The sequence below is a fragment of the Stegostoma tigrinum genome, chromosome 37, assembly GCF_030684315.1.
Source record: "Stegostoma tigrinum isolate sSteTig4 chromosome 37, sSteTig4.hap1, whole genome shotgun sequence".
NCBI classification, from domain to species: Eukaryota; Metazoa; Chordata; class Chondrichthyes; order Orectolobiformes; family Stegostomatidae; genus Stegostoma; species Stegostoma tigrinum.
In genome coordinates this window covers 26,664,044-26,677,064 of record NC_081390.1, presented here as the reverse complement: position 1 = coordinate 26,677,064, position 13,021 = coordinate 26,664,044, and the positions used below count along the sequence as shown (strand labels likewise).

Sequence of the window (13,021 nt, the reverse complement as noted above, 5' to 3'; positions counted from 1 at the left end):
CCCAGAAGCAAACAATTATCAAATTCAGTCTTTATAAAATAGTACTTCAGTCTTCCAAATAACAAATTTTAAGTTACAAAAAAAAAAGGCATAATGACGATCCTACTTTTTCCTTATCTGTGTTAATAAGCTTCTTGTCATCTCTGTTCTTCAATTTTCCAGGTGCTTCAGCCAAAGGCAGGGTTGAGTGAAATATGAACAATTTACCAGCACACTCTGCTGCCTGCAAATACAAAACACAATGATGGAAGAAAGCTAACAGTTAAATGCATTGATTGATTTGAATGTGTCAGACCAGGAACTCGTGGTAAGGTGAGTTTCACAGCAAACACTGGTATTCATGAACTATATCAACAGAATTCGGGACCAAACCACAGCAAAATCTCCAAATAAACACAGGGTGACTTTCCCAGTTACATACAAACTACGTGCATGGATTCAATCCCAATCACAACAGCAGTGGAATCTCCAGGTGAGACTGACAAAGGATTGGTCACTCAATCATCTCCATTCTACTGACAGCATGTGGACTGCAGCAGTTCAAGAAGGCAGCTCACCACCTTGTAAAGGGCAACTGGTGATGCCCAAGTCCCATCAATGAATATAAAAAAAGAAATAAACTGCTTTGCACTAGGATTAATTGAGTCAAAATGAAAATTCAAAGTAATTTTAGATGTTAACACAAGTCTTACCTTAAGAGCCTCCAAACCAGCCTGAATGACTGGTCCAAACACAGTTTCAGTCTCTCTTGTATCAGCAAACATCTCAGGAATCTGTTCGAACAAACTGGAAGAGGAGGGGACAAAATTATTTTGTCATCATTGTTGAATCCTTTGCTTGACAGCAGCAAGACTGCAATTCAGTTTCATAAACCTTATAGTGTATGTTCAACTGACTGTGCCAAGATTCGCCAAACATCGCATTCAGATCAAAGGGCAGATTAGGGGAACTCAACTTCTGGAACATCCATAGCTTCCACCTCTCAAGGTTCATTTTAGTTAGCAAAAAAAGGGTTGTGGTGCTTGAGAAAGTACTGGAGAAGTTGGGAGCTCAGATATTCAAATGCTACAGAAAACTGCAAAACTGCTTTCAATAAACCTGGTAAAGTGCCAAATGCACCTGAAAGAAATGCTGTGAAATCAGCTCAACTGTCATCTAAAAACTTGCACAGATCAAAATCCAACTGAATATTCAAGTTTCAAAGAAAGTTCCTCGAAAGTAACATTACACAAGATTATTCAGATTATTAAAAAACTTAAATATTTGTTCACATTTCCAAATGTTAACATCGATTTAGGAGGAATGAGTTTGGGAGTTAGATACAAAAGATAAAATAGAATCATCACTGAACAACAGATAGGCTTCCAAGTATAAACATTAGACTCCACAATATGACATGTCTGAAGTTTTATGAAAACAGCTGGGATGCAATACCGTAGGGCGGCCAGTGGCTTGGAGGCCTTACCTGTTTATCACAGCCCGTGATTCATTGACATTAACCAGGAATCCATCAAGCAATGGAACAAACATGTCAGCAATGTCAGACACTACCATCATCTGTGGCTGGGCCAATGAGCTTTTCACATTGTAAAAATGGAGAACTTTATTGTAAGTTACAAATCCAACTCTTATTGCTGATTCTTCTGCATTGCCCTCCCTGGAAAAGATGAAACAAATTTTAAAAATAGGCCACAACTCTTTCACAGCACCACCACATATTAAGTCACATTATAGCCAGAGTGAAGTACCTCAAACAGACTGTTCCATGCTGGAACACGACTACACACAAACCGTGAGCAAACGATCAGAGCCACAAACAGAGGCAATAGATTTCACAGCTAAGAAATTTCTCACTGGATGCAAAGGAATGATCTCCATTTCTTGAAGCATTATGGTTCCAGGCATTTAACTAATCTGCTACAAAAAGTGAATAAAATTCAATTCAATTGGGACTGCAGGGGTGGTTTGGATATGAAATTGAGTACAGGACAGAAAAGGGCTGATTTGAATCCTCCCAGGATCACAGATACCTCCATGATGTTCAACATTCCATGGAGAGCTGCTCTCGCCACATCCTGAGATCTACACTCTACGTGCATATTCTCAACCTTTCTCTCCAACAGCATCATAACACACTGGCTCAGGGCTGCACTACGCCGCAGCTCCACTTCATCCTTCGGCTCATTCATCGTGCTAACAAGAAGCTTTTTTCTTCCTTTCAGACAATGGGCCCACAAGATGCACCAACTCAAAAATACCCATGGCTCTCTGGAGCCTCTCTCTCCTTCCCTTCCCTCTGACTCTATTCTCTCCCCCAACACCCCCACCTCCTGTTGGGTATTCATCATCCCTCCTAACCTTCTGCTCTCCGACGCTGAATGCTCTGTACTCAGCAAAGGCCTCAGCTTTATCCCTCTGCGTCCCCACCTTAACAAGTTTCAGACACGACATGATGCCGAACTGTTCTTCTGCCGTGTTCTCCTCCGTGCACATTTCTTTGGATAAGGGTCCTGTCGCCACCCCGTAGACACCTTTGCCCAACTCCAACACTCTCCCTCCGCCTTTACCTGCACTTGACCTTTACATTGAGATGTCGACCTGACATCAGTCGCCTCAATTTCACCGCACCTCTCTACAAATCCAACCTATGTCCCTCCGAACTGACTGCACTCCATGCACTCAGATCCAACCCTAACTTTGTCATCAAGCCTGCCGACAAGGGTGGTGCTGTTGTAGCTTGGCTTACTGACCTCTACCTTGCAGTGGCTGAGCGCCAGCTCTCAGATACCTCCTCCTACCTTCCCCTGGATCATGACCCCACCATGGCACATCAAGCCATTGTATCCACTATGGTTATGGATCTCATTTCACCTGGTGATCTTCCCCCATCCGCTTCCAAGCTAATAGTGCCCCAACACTGCACAGCTTGTCTCTACCTCCTGTCAAAAATCCACCAATAGGACTGTCCAGGTAGACCCATTGTTTCAGCCTGCTCATGCCCCATAGAACTCATCTGTTCCTACCTTGACTCAGTCTTCTCTCTGGGTCCAATCCCTACCCACATACATCCACGATTCATCTGATGCCTTACGCCATTTTCAAAGCTTCCAGTTTACTGGCTCCAGCCACCTCCTCTTTACCATGGATGTGCAATCCCTTTACACATCCATTCTCCACCAGGAGGGTCTTAGGGCTCTCCACTTCTTCCTGGAACAAAGACCTGAACCAGCCCCACCCACCACCACCCTCCTCTGCTTGACCAAGCTTGTCCTCACCCTCAACAACTTCTCTTTCAACTCCCCTCATTTTCTTCAGGTAATAGGAGTTGCCATGGAAACCCGCATTGGCCCGAGTTATGCCTGTCTCTTCGTGCGTACATGGAACATTCCTTGTTCCAGTCCTATTCCAGACCCCACCCACAACTCTTTCTCCGATACATCGATGATATCATCGGTGCTGCTTCCTCCTCTCGTAAACAATTGGAAAACTTCAATTTCACCTCAAATTTCCAACCTGCCCTCATTTTCACCTGATCTATCGCTGACTCCTCCCTTCCTCGACATTTCTGGGGATAGACTGGCCACTGATATCTGTTGCAAACCCACCGACTCCCACAGCTACCTGGGCTATACATCCTCACACCCCACTTCCTGTGAAGACTCCATCCCATTGTCTCAGTTCCTCCGTCCGCATTGCACATGTTCAGATGAGGCCAACTTCGATAAGGGAGCATCCAAAATGTCCACGTTCTTAGTCAACCAAGGATTCCACAGCTCTGTTGTTAACAGGACCCTCAAATCGGGTCCGACCCATGTTCTGCACTTCTGCCCTCACCTCTTCTCTTCCTTCCCGCAACAGCGATAGGGTCCCCCTTACCCTCACCTACCATCCCACCAGCATCCACATCCAGGAGATCGTCAGACGCCATTTCCGCCACCTTTAGCAAAATGCCACAAACTAGACACATATTCCCCTCCCCTCCCTTGTCCGCCTTCCGCAGGGACCGTTCCCTCTGGGACACCCTAGTCCTTACCACCTCCACCCTCAACACCTCCCCTCAGCCCTACAGCACCTTCCCCTGTAACCGAAGGTGCAACACCTGCCCATTTACCTCCTCCCTCCCCAGTACCCAAGGGCCCAAACATACCTTCCAAGTAAAGCAGCACCACCTGCATATCCAAGAATCTAGTCTACTGCTTTCGCTGCACATAATGTGGTCTCCTCTACATTCAGGAAATGAAGCCTAGACTTGGCGACCGCTTCGCAGAACATCAATGTTCTGCTCACAAAAAAGACCCTGAAATATCTGTTGCCTGCCACTTCAATGCACCAGCTTGCTCCCTAACCAACGTGTGTTTCCGGCTTGCTACAGTGTTCCAACGAAGCCCAGCGCAAGCTGGAGGAACAACACCTCACTTTCCCTTGGGGACCCGACAGCCCTCTGGACTCAATATAGAGTTCAATAATTTTAGGGCCTAAACTGCCCCATGTCCCAGACCTCCCACCCCATACACCAGGCCTTGTTACCACATAGCTGCCATTACATGTCCCCATTATTAGTCCCTAACAGTCCCCATTAACAACTATTCACCCTCCCAGCCTGATCATAGAACATCTGATCGTTAGCAACTCCTTTGTCTGTACAACTGTCTTTATCTCTCTCTGCACTCTATCCTATCGTTTACTCCCTACCCCACTCACCTCCCTATTTTCTGCATATAAACTGACGTTTTCTTAGCCACCATCAATTCAGAGGAAGGGGTCACCGGACCCAAGCCATTAACTCTGTTTTCTCCCCGACAGATGCTGTCAGACCTGCTGAGTTTTTCCAGCAACTTTGTTTTTGTTACAAGAAGTGCTGCAATGAGCAACTACCTTTCAAAATGTATTGTATTGTACAGTGCTGCTCACTAGGAGCTGGTGTGGGGACAACTGCTCTTTCATTATTATTATGAACTGGGTGCAGGATGTGTAGGGAACAATCTCAATATTCAGATGACACCACATACTTGAAAATGAAGTTTACATTGGGGAAGATAAGTAATGGATATCAAGAGCACAAAATTGTCAAGTGTGATGTGGCGTGTAGAAGGAAAAATGAAGGGAAGAAATATAAACTTGCTGTTCAATATAAAAGGGTTGCAAAAACAAATATAGGGCGGATTACAGTGCTGTTAGTGGACAGAGTTCCGAAGATATTGGAGGGATGGTGATTTATTTCTAAGTTAGGATGGAAATTTTCTTGAAGGGTAACTTGCTGATGTCGGAGTTCCCATGTATTTGCTACACCGGTCATTCTAGACAGGAGGGTGCACAGGTGGGAAGGCCCAGTCAGAATAGAAAAGGTGATGCCAAATCTTTTTATGTTGCTATTAAGGTCTCAGCTGGAGTACCATACCTTTGGAGGGATGTCATGAATTCTGCAAAAGGCAGAATTTTACTGGAAAGGTACCTGGGTGAGAACTTCAAATATATGGAAACTAGAGAAACAGGGACAAGTTTCCCTCACAAAAGTAAACCATTTCAAATGCACAAGTGGATGACAACTTATTTCAATTAGGGAGATGCATGACAAGAACACCACTGCTGAGAAATCATTGGCAAAATGCTTTGTTTTGATCATTTACGGCAATAGTAAATGCTCTCTCACCTTGGAAGGTAATCCAACAGAGTTTTAAGTTCCTCACATAGCAGGTGAACTAGTCCACTCTTCAGTGCATTGTAAGACACATCAATCATAAAGATGAAAGCAGGTGGATTAGGGATTTTGTTGTTCTGGAAAAGAAGCCCTTTATGAAATTTGCGATGAAGTATCTCAACTCCATTACCTACAGCATTAGCTTTAGCTACTATTGAACTCTACAACATTGATTATCCAGTGACATAATGGGCAACTATTAAAGTAGCACATTGGAGATTTTTACACACAAATACCACCAAATATCAGTCACTATCTTTCGCAAGGGAAACAAGGAGAAGAAAAGTCAAGAAATCCCGCAAGGCAGATGATTCAACTGCACAGTTCTCCCAATGGTAGAACCAAGTTGAAATGTGCAACAGGGGAGTTCTCCCATGTCTTGAACTTCCTTTTATAATTTCATGGGATATGACCTTCCTGGCCGGTTGAGCGTGTTACTCATTCCTAGTTTCCTTTGATAATATTCTTTTCCAGTTAATCTTATCTTGGGAAAAATTGGCAGAAATATGTAAATACTTGATCACTCTGCACTCGCATCCTCCCAAAGCTGCGAAAAACCTGTCCAAATTTGGCACACATGAAAAAACACTGATGAATTTTAAATAAATTACTATAATTCAGCAGTGATTCCAGAAACATACCTGTACCCAATTTTATGCTGTGGGAATGGAGCTTGTAATCAAATCACACAACAAAGTTCCTAGTTGACAGCTACTCCCATCCATACATATTGCTGTTAATATTGCTTAAAATCACTTCCAGAGATGTTGCTATGCTTACATTGACAAGGCACTGCACAGTGCGAACATTATAAAAACTGTTACCAAGCATTTGTGTATCTGGCAACAAGCACATCAGTACTAAGATATTGACTAAACATTCAGAATAAGCTATAGGCTACCCACGACAAGTCTGAATTCTCTGTAGGCTATTGTACTGTTTGATGAAATTCATTTGCAAATATGCAGGGTGACACGAGTTTTTGCAAGCAGAAATATATTTATCTCGGTCAATTAACCTAAATTATGAATTGCCCAAAGCCATGATATCAAAGTCCTATCCTGCAGTCATAGGATGAATGTTCATCAGAAAATGTGCACAGTATTTGCAGAATATATCAAATCTGTGCAAATTATAATAGGAAGGATTTAAAAATTATTTACTTAACATGGTAGAATGTAGATAAATAAAATTGATCAAAGTAATAAAATACCTTGCAGTAGTCTACAGTAGCTAAAAACTCATAGGAACCAAGCGACAGTTCTGGTCGGTCATAGCAGTCCATTCGCTTGCCAGTGTGATCCAAATGTTGGAAATAGTGAGGCAGTACTGAAGAAAGAATAATACCAGTCACAGTACAAACAACAGGATACACCAAAATAAGGGATTAGGAAAGATGGAAGAGGCACTTGAATAATTCAGTCACCAATTATAAAAACAATGCCAAATATGTCAATCCACATGTTATGTTAAGACCATTACATTTAAATCAAAATTATGCATGGCCAGAAAAAAAGCATTTTAAAGCATCAAAAACCAGAATCACTCTGATGATATTGCTTACATCTTGTACAAGAGGCAGCCACGAGTTATGAAGCCAAAGTTCAAGATGATCAGAAGCATTTTGAACAGCAATTTATTTGAATGGCAACCAAGGAATGTTTTTCAACTCTGTCCAAAATTGAGTGTATGATGACAAAAGAAAAGCAGAGCATCTAAGCTCTGGAGTCCCTGATCTGTTCAGCAAACTTCAACATGGTGCTGCATGAAGATTTGTGAACCTGACTGTGCCATTCTTCAGTAGGATTTTCTATGAGACTTCTTCATGCTTCACCTCCAAATGGCTCAACAACTGGCTTTGAAAAGAACAAAAGGGATTACCTTCAGAGACACAGCTGCAGAATGCACACTGGAACTTCCGTCCACCTTCAATAAATTGCATATAGGGGCACATGTAGGCCTTGCACCTATTGCACCTAATTGGGCCAGTCTCGCCATGGTCCACAATATAAGGAGGTGCCTGTGATTGAAAGACAAAATAAGAATATTTCTTTGAATTAAGAAAAATCCCTAGGAAATGTCAAATTTGAAGAATCAAGGTCATAGATTCTTTTGCATGACTGCATAATGACACATTTCAGATAGGTTAGCAACAAATCATTCACATCAACCATTAAAACACTGGAGTGCAAATTTATAAAAGGCGTGCTTACATCCACAGGATTTCTCACCTTTGCATCTTTAACCAATTATTTTTGGAACACTCCTACTTATTACAAAGATAAGTAAGGCCGTCAACTTGCATAATGTCCCACACACAAATGAGGTAGCCAGAGTGTTTCCATTTTGTTTATTCAGACATAAAGAACGACCTGATCACTAGAAGAATATCCCTTCCTTGCAATTATTATTAAGGGGCAGGCAGGGTCTCAATAACAGTATGCACCTCTGACAATACAGAATTTCCTTCACAGAGCACTCAATGGCAGTCACTGGAGTGATGAAAGGTTACCATGTTGCAATATTAGCTGTTTGTCTCGCTATAGGTGCTGCCTGGCCTTCCAAATATTCCCAGTATTTTCACCTCAACTCATTTAACAAATCTGCCAATGCCACCTGCACATTGTAACCAAGCATGTGTTTCCTTTTAAATTCATCCATATTCCATTCAATGCAGAGATGATGGGAACTGCAGATGTTGGAGAATCCGAGATAACAAAGTGTGGAGCTGGATGAACACAGCAGGCCAAGAGGTATCATAGGAGCGCAAAAGCTGACGTTTTGGGCCTAGACCCTTCATCAGAAAAGGGGGATGGGGAGAGGATTCTGAAATAAATAAGGAGAGAGGGAGAGTTGTTTACTGCGAACCGATTATTGCGATTTATTGCGAACAACTGCACCTCCCAGTCGCGAACCATTTTAACTCCCCCTCCCATTCCTTAGACGACATGTCCATCATGGGCCTCCTGCAGTGCCATAATGATGCCACCCGAAGGTTGCAGGAACAGCAACTCATATTCCGCTTGGGAACCCTGCAGCCCAATGGTATCAATGTGGATTTCACAAGCTTCAAAATCTCCCCTCCCCCACAATACATCCCAAAACCAGCCCAGCTTGTCCCCGGCTCCCTAACCTGTTCTTCTCCGCACCTATCCTCTCCTCCCACCTCAAGCCGCACCTCCATTTCCTACCTACTAACCTCATCCCGCCCCCTGGACCAACCTATCCCCTCCTTACCTGTACTCTCCTCTCCACCTATCTTCTCCTCTATCCATCCTCGGTCCGCCTCCCCCTCTCCTTATTTATTTCAGAATCGTCTCCCCATCCCCCTTTCCTGACGAAGGGTCTAGGCCTGAAACGTCAGCTTCTGTGCTCCTAAGATGCTGCTTGGAATGCTGTGTTCATCCAGCTCCACACTTTGTTATCTCTCTTCCATTCAATGCACTTGTTCTGAATGAGCTTAGAATTGAATTGCTGTTTATTGGGAGATTTACTGTCGTAGTTTTATTCAGATTCCTCTTTTGTACCTCATTACTTTCTTAGTATAGCTATGCTGACTCCAGACAACTGGGATTTTCACTCTGTTGAATTTGGGTATTGCCTTTTCTTTCTGCTAATGCTGAATTTTAACTGATTTGTTTACTACAGCTGCTCAATTACATCAGTGGAATGGGCTTTTAAGTGCATGCTTAGTATCAACTATTTCTAAGAATACTTTCCACTGTTCACACGTTGGTTCACAGACCATCAAGGTTCACTCACATCTTGTCCTTACTTGAATTTAAAACCTTGGTTTGAGACTCACGGTGCCATGCCCACCACCAATCTTGTGGTCACTGTTCACAAGATGTTCTTTTTCTGTGAAATTCTGGTTTGGTATTCATCAAACCAACATGTGGCCTTGCTCTTGTTGCTTCTAAAAAACTCAAGAAACTTATCCTAAGTACACTGTGTGCTAAAATAATCATTTCTTTGTCAAGAAATAATTGCAATCATATGAACTTAGGAAGATTTAATCTTTCACTGAATAGAAAATTAACCAAACACTGTATATTTTTCTGCCCAGGTCAACTCAATTATTTCTGGGTAATTGCATTATGCAAGATGAATATCGAAACTTACCACACTACATCACACAGATTAGAACATTTCAGACATTTATTTATTTGAAATGGATGAGAGAATTTCCATTAGAAATTAATTCACAGAGCAATTACAAGCCCAACTACTGGAATTCAATTCAGATCAGACCTTAGCTGGACTGGAGCTAACGTTCTCAGGAGGAGATTCACGAGTACTAATGGGAGAGTTTAAGCTAGTTTGTCAGGAGACTGAAAATGGAAGACAGAATTCAGAGAGATTCAAAAGAAAGCTGGTATGGGGAGTAGAAAAGATTTAAGTAAAAGGTGAACAACTGCAGAAGCAAATCCTAGAATCAACCAGGCTAAAACTGAAAAATAGTGTTAAAAAGGCATAATTAAAAACATTCAAGATACATAGCATTGACAACAAATTAGGTCAATTAATGGTGTTAGAAGTAAATGATTTAATTACCATTAGAGAGACATGGCTACAAGGTGGCCAAGACTGGGAACTGAAGATTAAAAGATATTCCATACTTAGCAGGGATAGGAAGAATGGAACAAGAAGTTGAATAGTGTTGATAATAATGGATGGTATTAGTATTAGTGGGAAAGGATCTTAGATCGAACGATGTTTGGATGGTGTAATAGACAGAATGGGGTAATGGATAATGGTAGGAGTGGTTTATAATGAGTGTAGGTGTATAATGGGTGTAATACAGGACATGCTATAAAATACTGAGGTAATGTAGTAATGGGAACACAGCAATTATGGGTGACTTTAATCTACACAGAGACTTGGTAAACTAAATGAAGCCTAATGCTAAGAATTCCTGGAATGTGTTTGACATTATGTAGTAATATGTTGAGCGACTATCTTGGGCAAAAGCTATTTTGGATCTAGTATTATTCAATGAAAATGGGCTAATTTTGTTTTGTAAAAAAATTTTACAACACTATGGGGAAATAACTCATCTTGGATCTGAATTTTTCTCCCTTATTTAGCACTGTACTTCCATGGGAAACATCTTACCTGTATCAATCTTGTCTACTTCTTTCATTATTTTGGGTTTTGGTGGGGTTGCTTCTCATTCTTTGAAACTCCAGACTACTTTGCCCAGTTTACCCAATCTCTTTTGATAGGGCCAGTCATTCCAACACAAGATACAGCAGAAGCAAAATTTCAGCACTTCTGTACTCAAAACCTCTTGTAATAGAAGCTAGTCCAGCTCCTATTTCCCATAGAGCAGTTAAAGGGGTCAATTTGTGGATGTGGAGTCAATGTAGGTCAGACCTAGCGGAATGGTATCTTCTGTGTCTTCTGTAAAAGGACAGTGGTGAACCGGAAGGGTTTTTTTTACATTAATTGACAGTGCCACTGTCCGGTATTTTATTCCTGATTTTTTTCTCAAACCTAACTTCTTCATCTGCCACGGTGGGATTTGAATCCAAGGCCCCAGAACATGGGGTTCTGGATTACTAGTCCAATGACAAGGCTTCCAAGGAAGTGGCACACAAGCGACGCAAACTGATGGAAGAATTCCAACAATATCATGAGAAGGCCAAGCAGATTTACACAGAGCAGAAGTCTTAACGTCTGGACCTACAAGGAATTGACTTGCGAGTATTAAGTTTAAATCGTTACTAATTTAACAATACACGCACATGAACTTGAGATGTCAAAGTCAACCTTTGAAGCTTCAAAAAAAAAATCCTTCAAAAAGTGGGGGTAAATCTTGACTTATATGACAAGTAAATATGTGAACTTCCAGTACTGTTGCAGGACGGCCTATTTCTATTCTTTGGTTACAACATGAAGCCTGTGTTCTGTGGGCTTGTCTTCAACATCTGGGCATCATTTTGGCAACACTACCTACATTGCCTACCTTGATTCCATGTTGGGCTTATAAAGCACGTATAATCCCTAGAACTGTATCTTTGAACTTAAAACTTTGATACCAATTATGCGCAAGTATCGCCCTTAAATACATGTTCATGCAGTTAATCCATGGTATTTTACAGACATAGCAAAATTATGGTTTCAAAGTATTTACATGTTTGGAACCTGGTTAAAAGATTTCATTCAGGTCATCTCAGTATTCTGTTTGTCTACTTGGTATGCTGATTAAGCTTGCTTTTGTTTTTGAAAAAGCTTATATTGTAAAATTTGTGCTGTCCTCAGATTAATTCAGTACTTAAAAAGGAGGACTAGTGCTTTTTGAAAATGAGTCTTGAAGAGTATCTTTGTTGTCAGAAAAATTCTATAGCTGGAAAAATATTAAATCACTAAGTCGATCAAACAAGATTATAGGGAGACTGTGGCTTATAGTATATAAAAAAAGAGCTTTCAATGAAAATAGAATCACAGATTCAAAAAGATCATCTACAAAGCGTCAAGACCTGGTTCGTGTTATGGCTACTGAAAACTTGAAATTTTTAAGTCAGAATCCCACCTTGTATTATTTAGATTAAGGTTACTTTGCTCTGGCTAAGACTCCAAGGTTTAAGGTGAGAGGGGAAGGCTTTAAAGGGGACCTGAAGGGTAACTTTTTCAGAGAGTGGATGGTGCATTTACTAAACAAGTTGCCAGAGAAAGTGGTAGAGGTAGGTAAAATTACAACATTTAAAAGACATTTGGACAGGTACATAGATTGCAGAGGCTTAGAGAAATGTGGGCCAAATGCTAGCAAATGGGACTAGTTCAGTTTAGGAAACCTGGTCAGCATGAACAAGTTGGGCTGAAGGGCCTGCATGCATGCTGCATACATCAATGATGCAATTACATTATCACAGCTATGATTACAACATTAACAGGCAGAAAGCAGACACTAAGATTAACTAGTAATGTAAGGTTTGCAAGCTGTGGTCAGTAGGCATGAATCTTTTAACCACAGACTCCAACATGTAGTGATTTTCCCCATTTACGCAAGGAACAATTACAAAATTCCATCCTTTCAAAGCAAAACAGCATTTGCCAGATTACAGAATTTCTCCTTCAGAGGTGCCAGAACCCTTTGCTCCCTTCTATTTAACAGAACAGAGTGATCAACATACAAATAGGAGTAACACAATACTCCAGAGTTAACAGTGAACCATTTTGTGCTTCAAGTTACCAGTCATGCTCCAAACTGGTTTTAGTACTGTGTCACCCTAAGTTAATTGTTTGTTTGTCAATGTTGGTCCTTTAAGCTATTCTCTGCTATTTTCACTTATAATACATTCTCACATGAACCTGGGATAA

General features: G+C 41.4%; 1 protein-coding gene across 2 annotated transcripts in view; it reads right to left on the bottom strand.

Annotated features, from left to right (window-relative positions):
- Window positions 1-13,021, bottom strand: part of LOC125467501 (protein transport protein Sec24C) — a 74,979-nt gene that overhangs the window by 25,299 nt on the left and 36,659 nt on the right. For both annotated transcript variants that reach the window (XM_059640416.1, XM_059640417.1), the window contains 6 exons: window positions 7,580-7,718; window positions 6,912-7,027; window positions 5,651-5,775; window positions 1,466-1,657; window positions 693-786; window positions 107-223 (listed from right to left, as the gene is read on the bottom strand). In XM_059640416.1, the coding sequence (XP_059496399.1) occupies window positions 107-223; window positions 693-786; window positions 1,466-1,657; window positions 5,651-5,775; window positions 6,912-7,027; window positions 7,580-7,718 (783 nt within the window). The remainder of the gene's footprint in view (window positions 1-106; window positions 224-692; window positions 787-1,465; window positions 1,658-5,650; window positions 5,776-6,911; window positions 7,028-7,579; window positions 7,719-13,021) is intronic.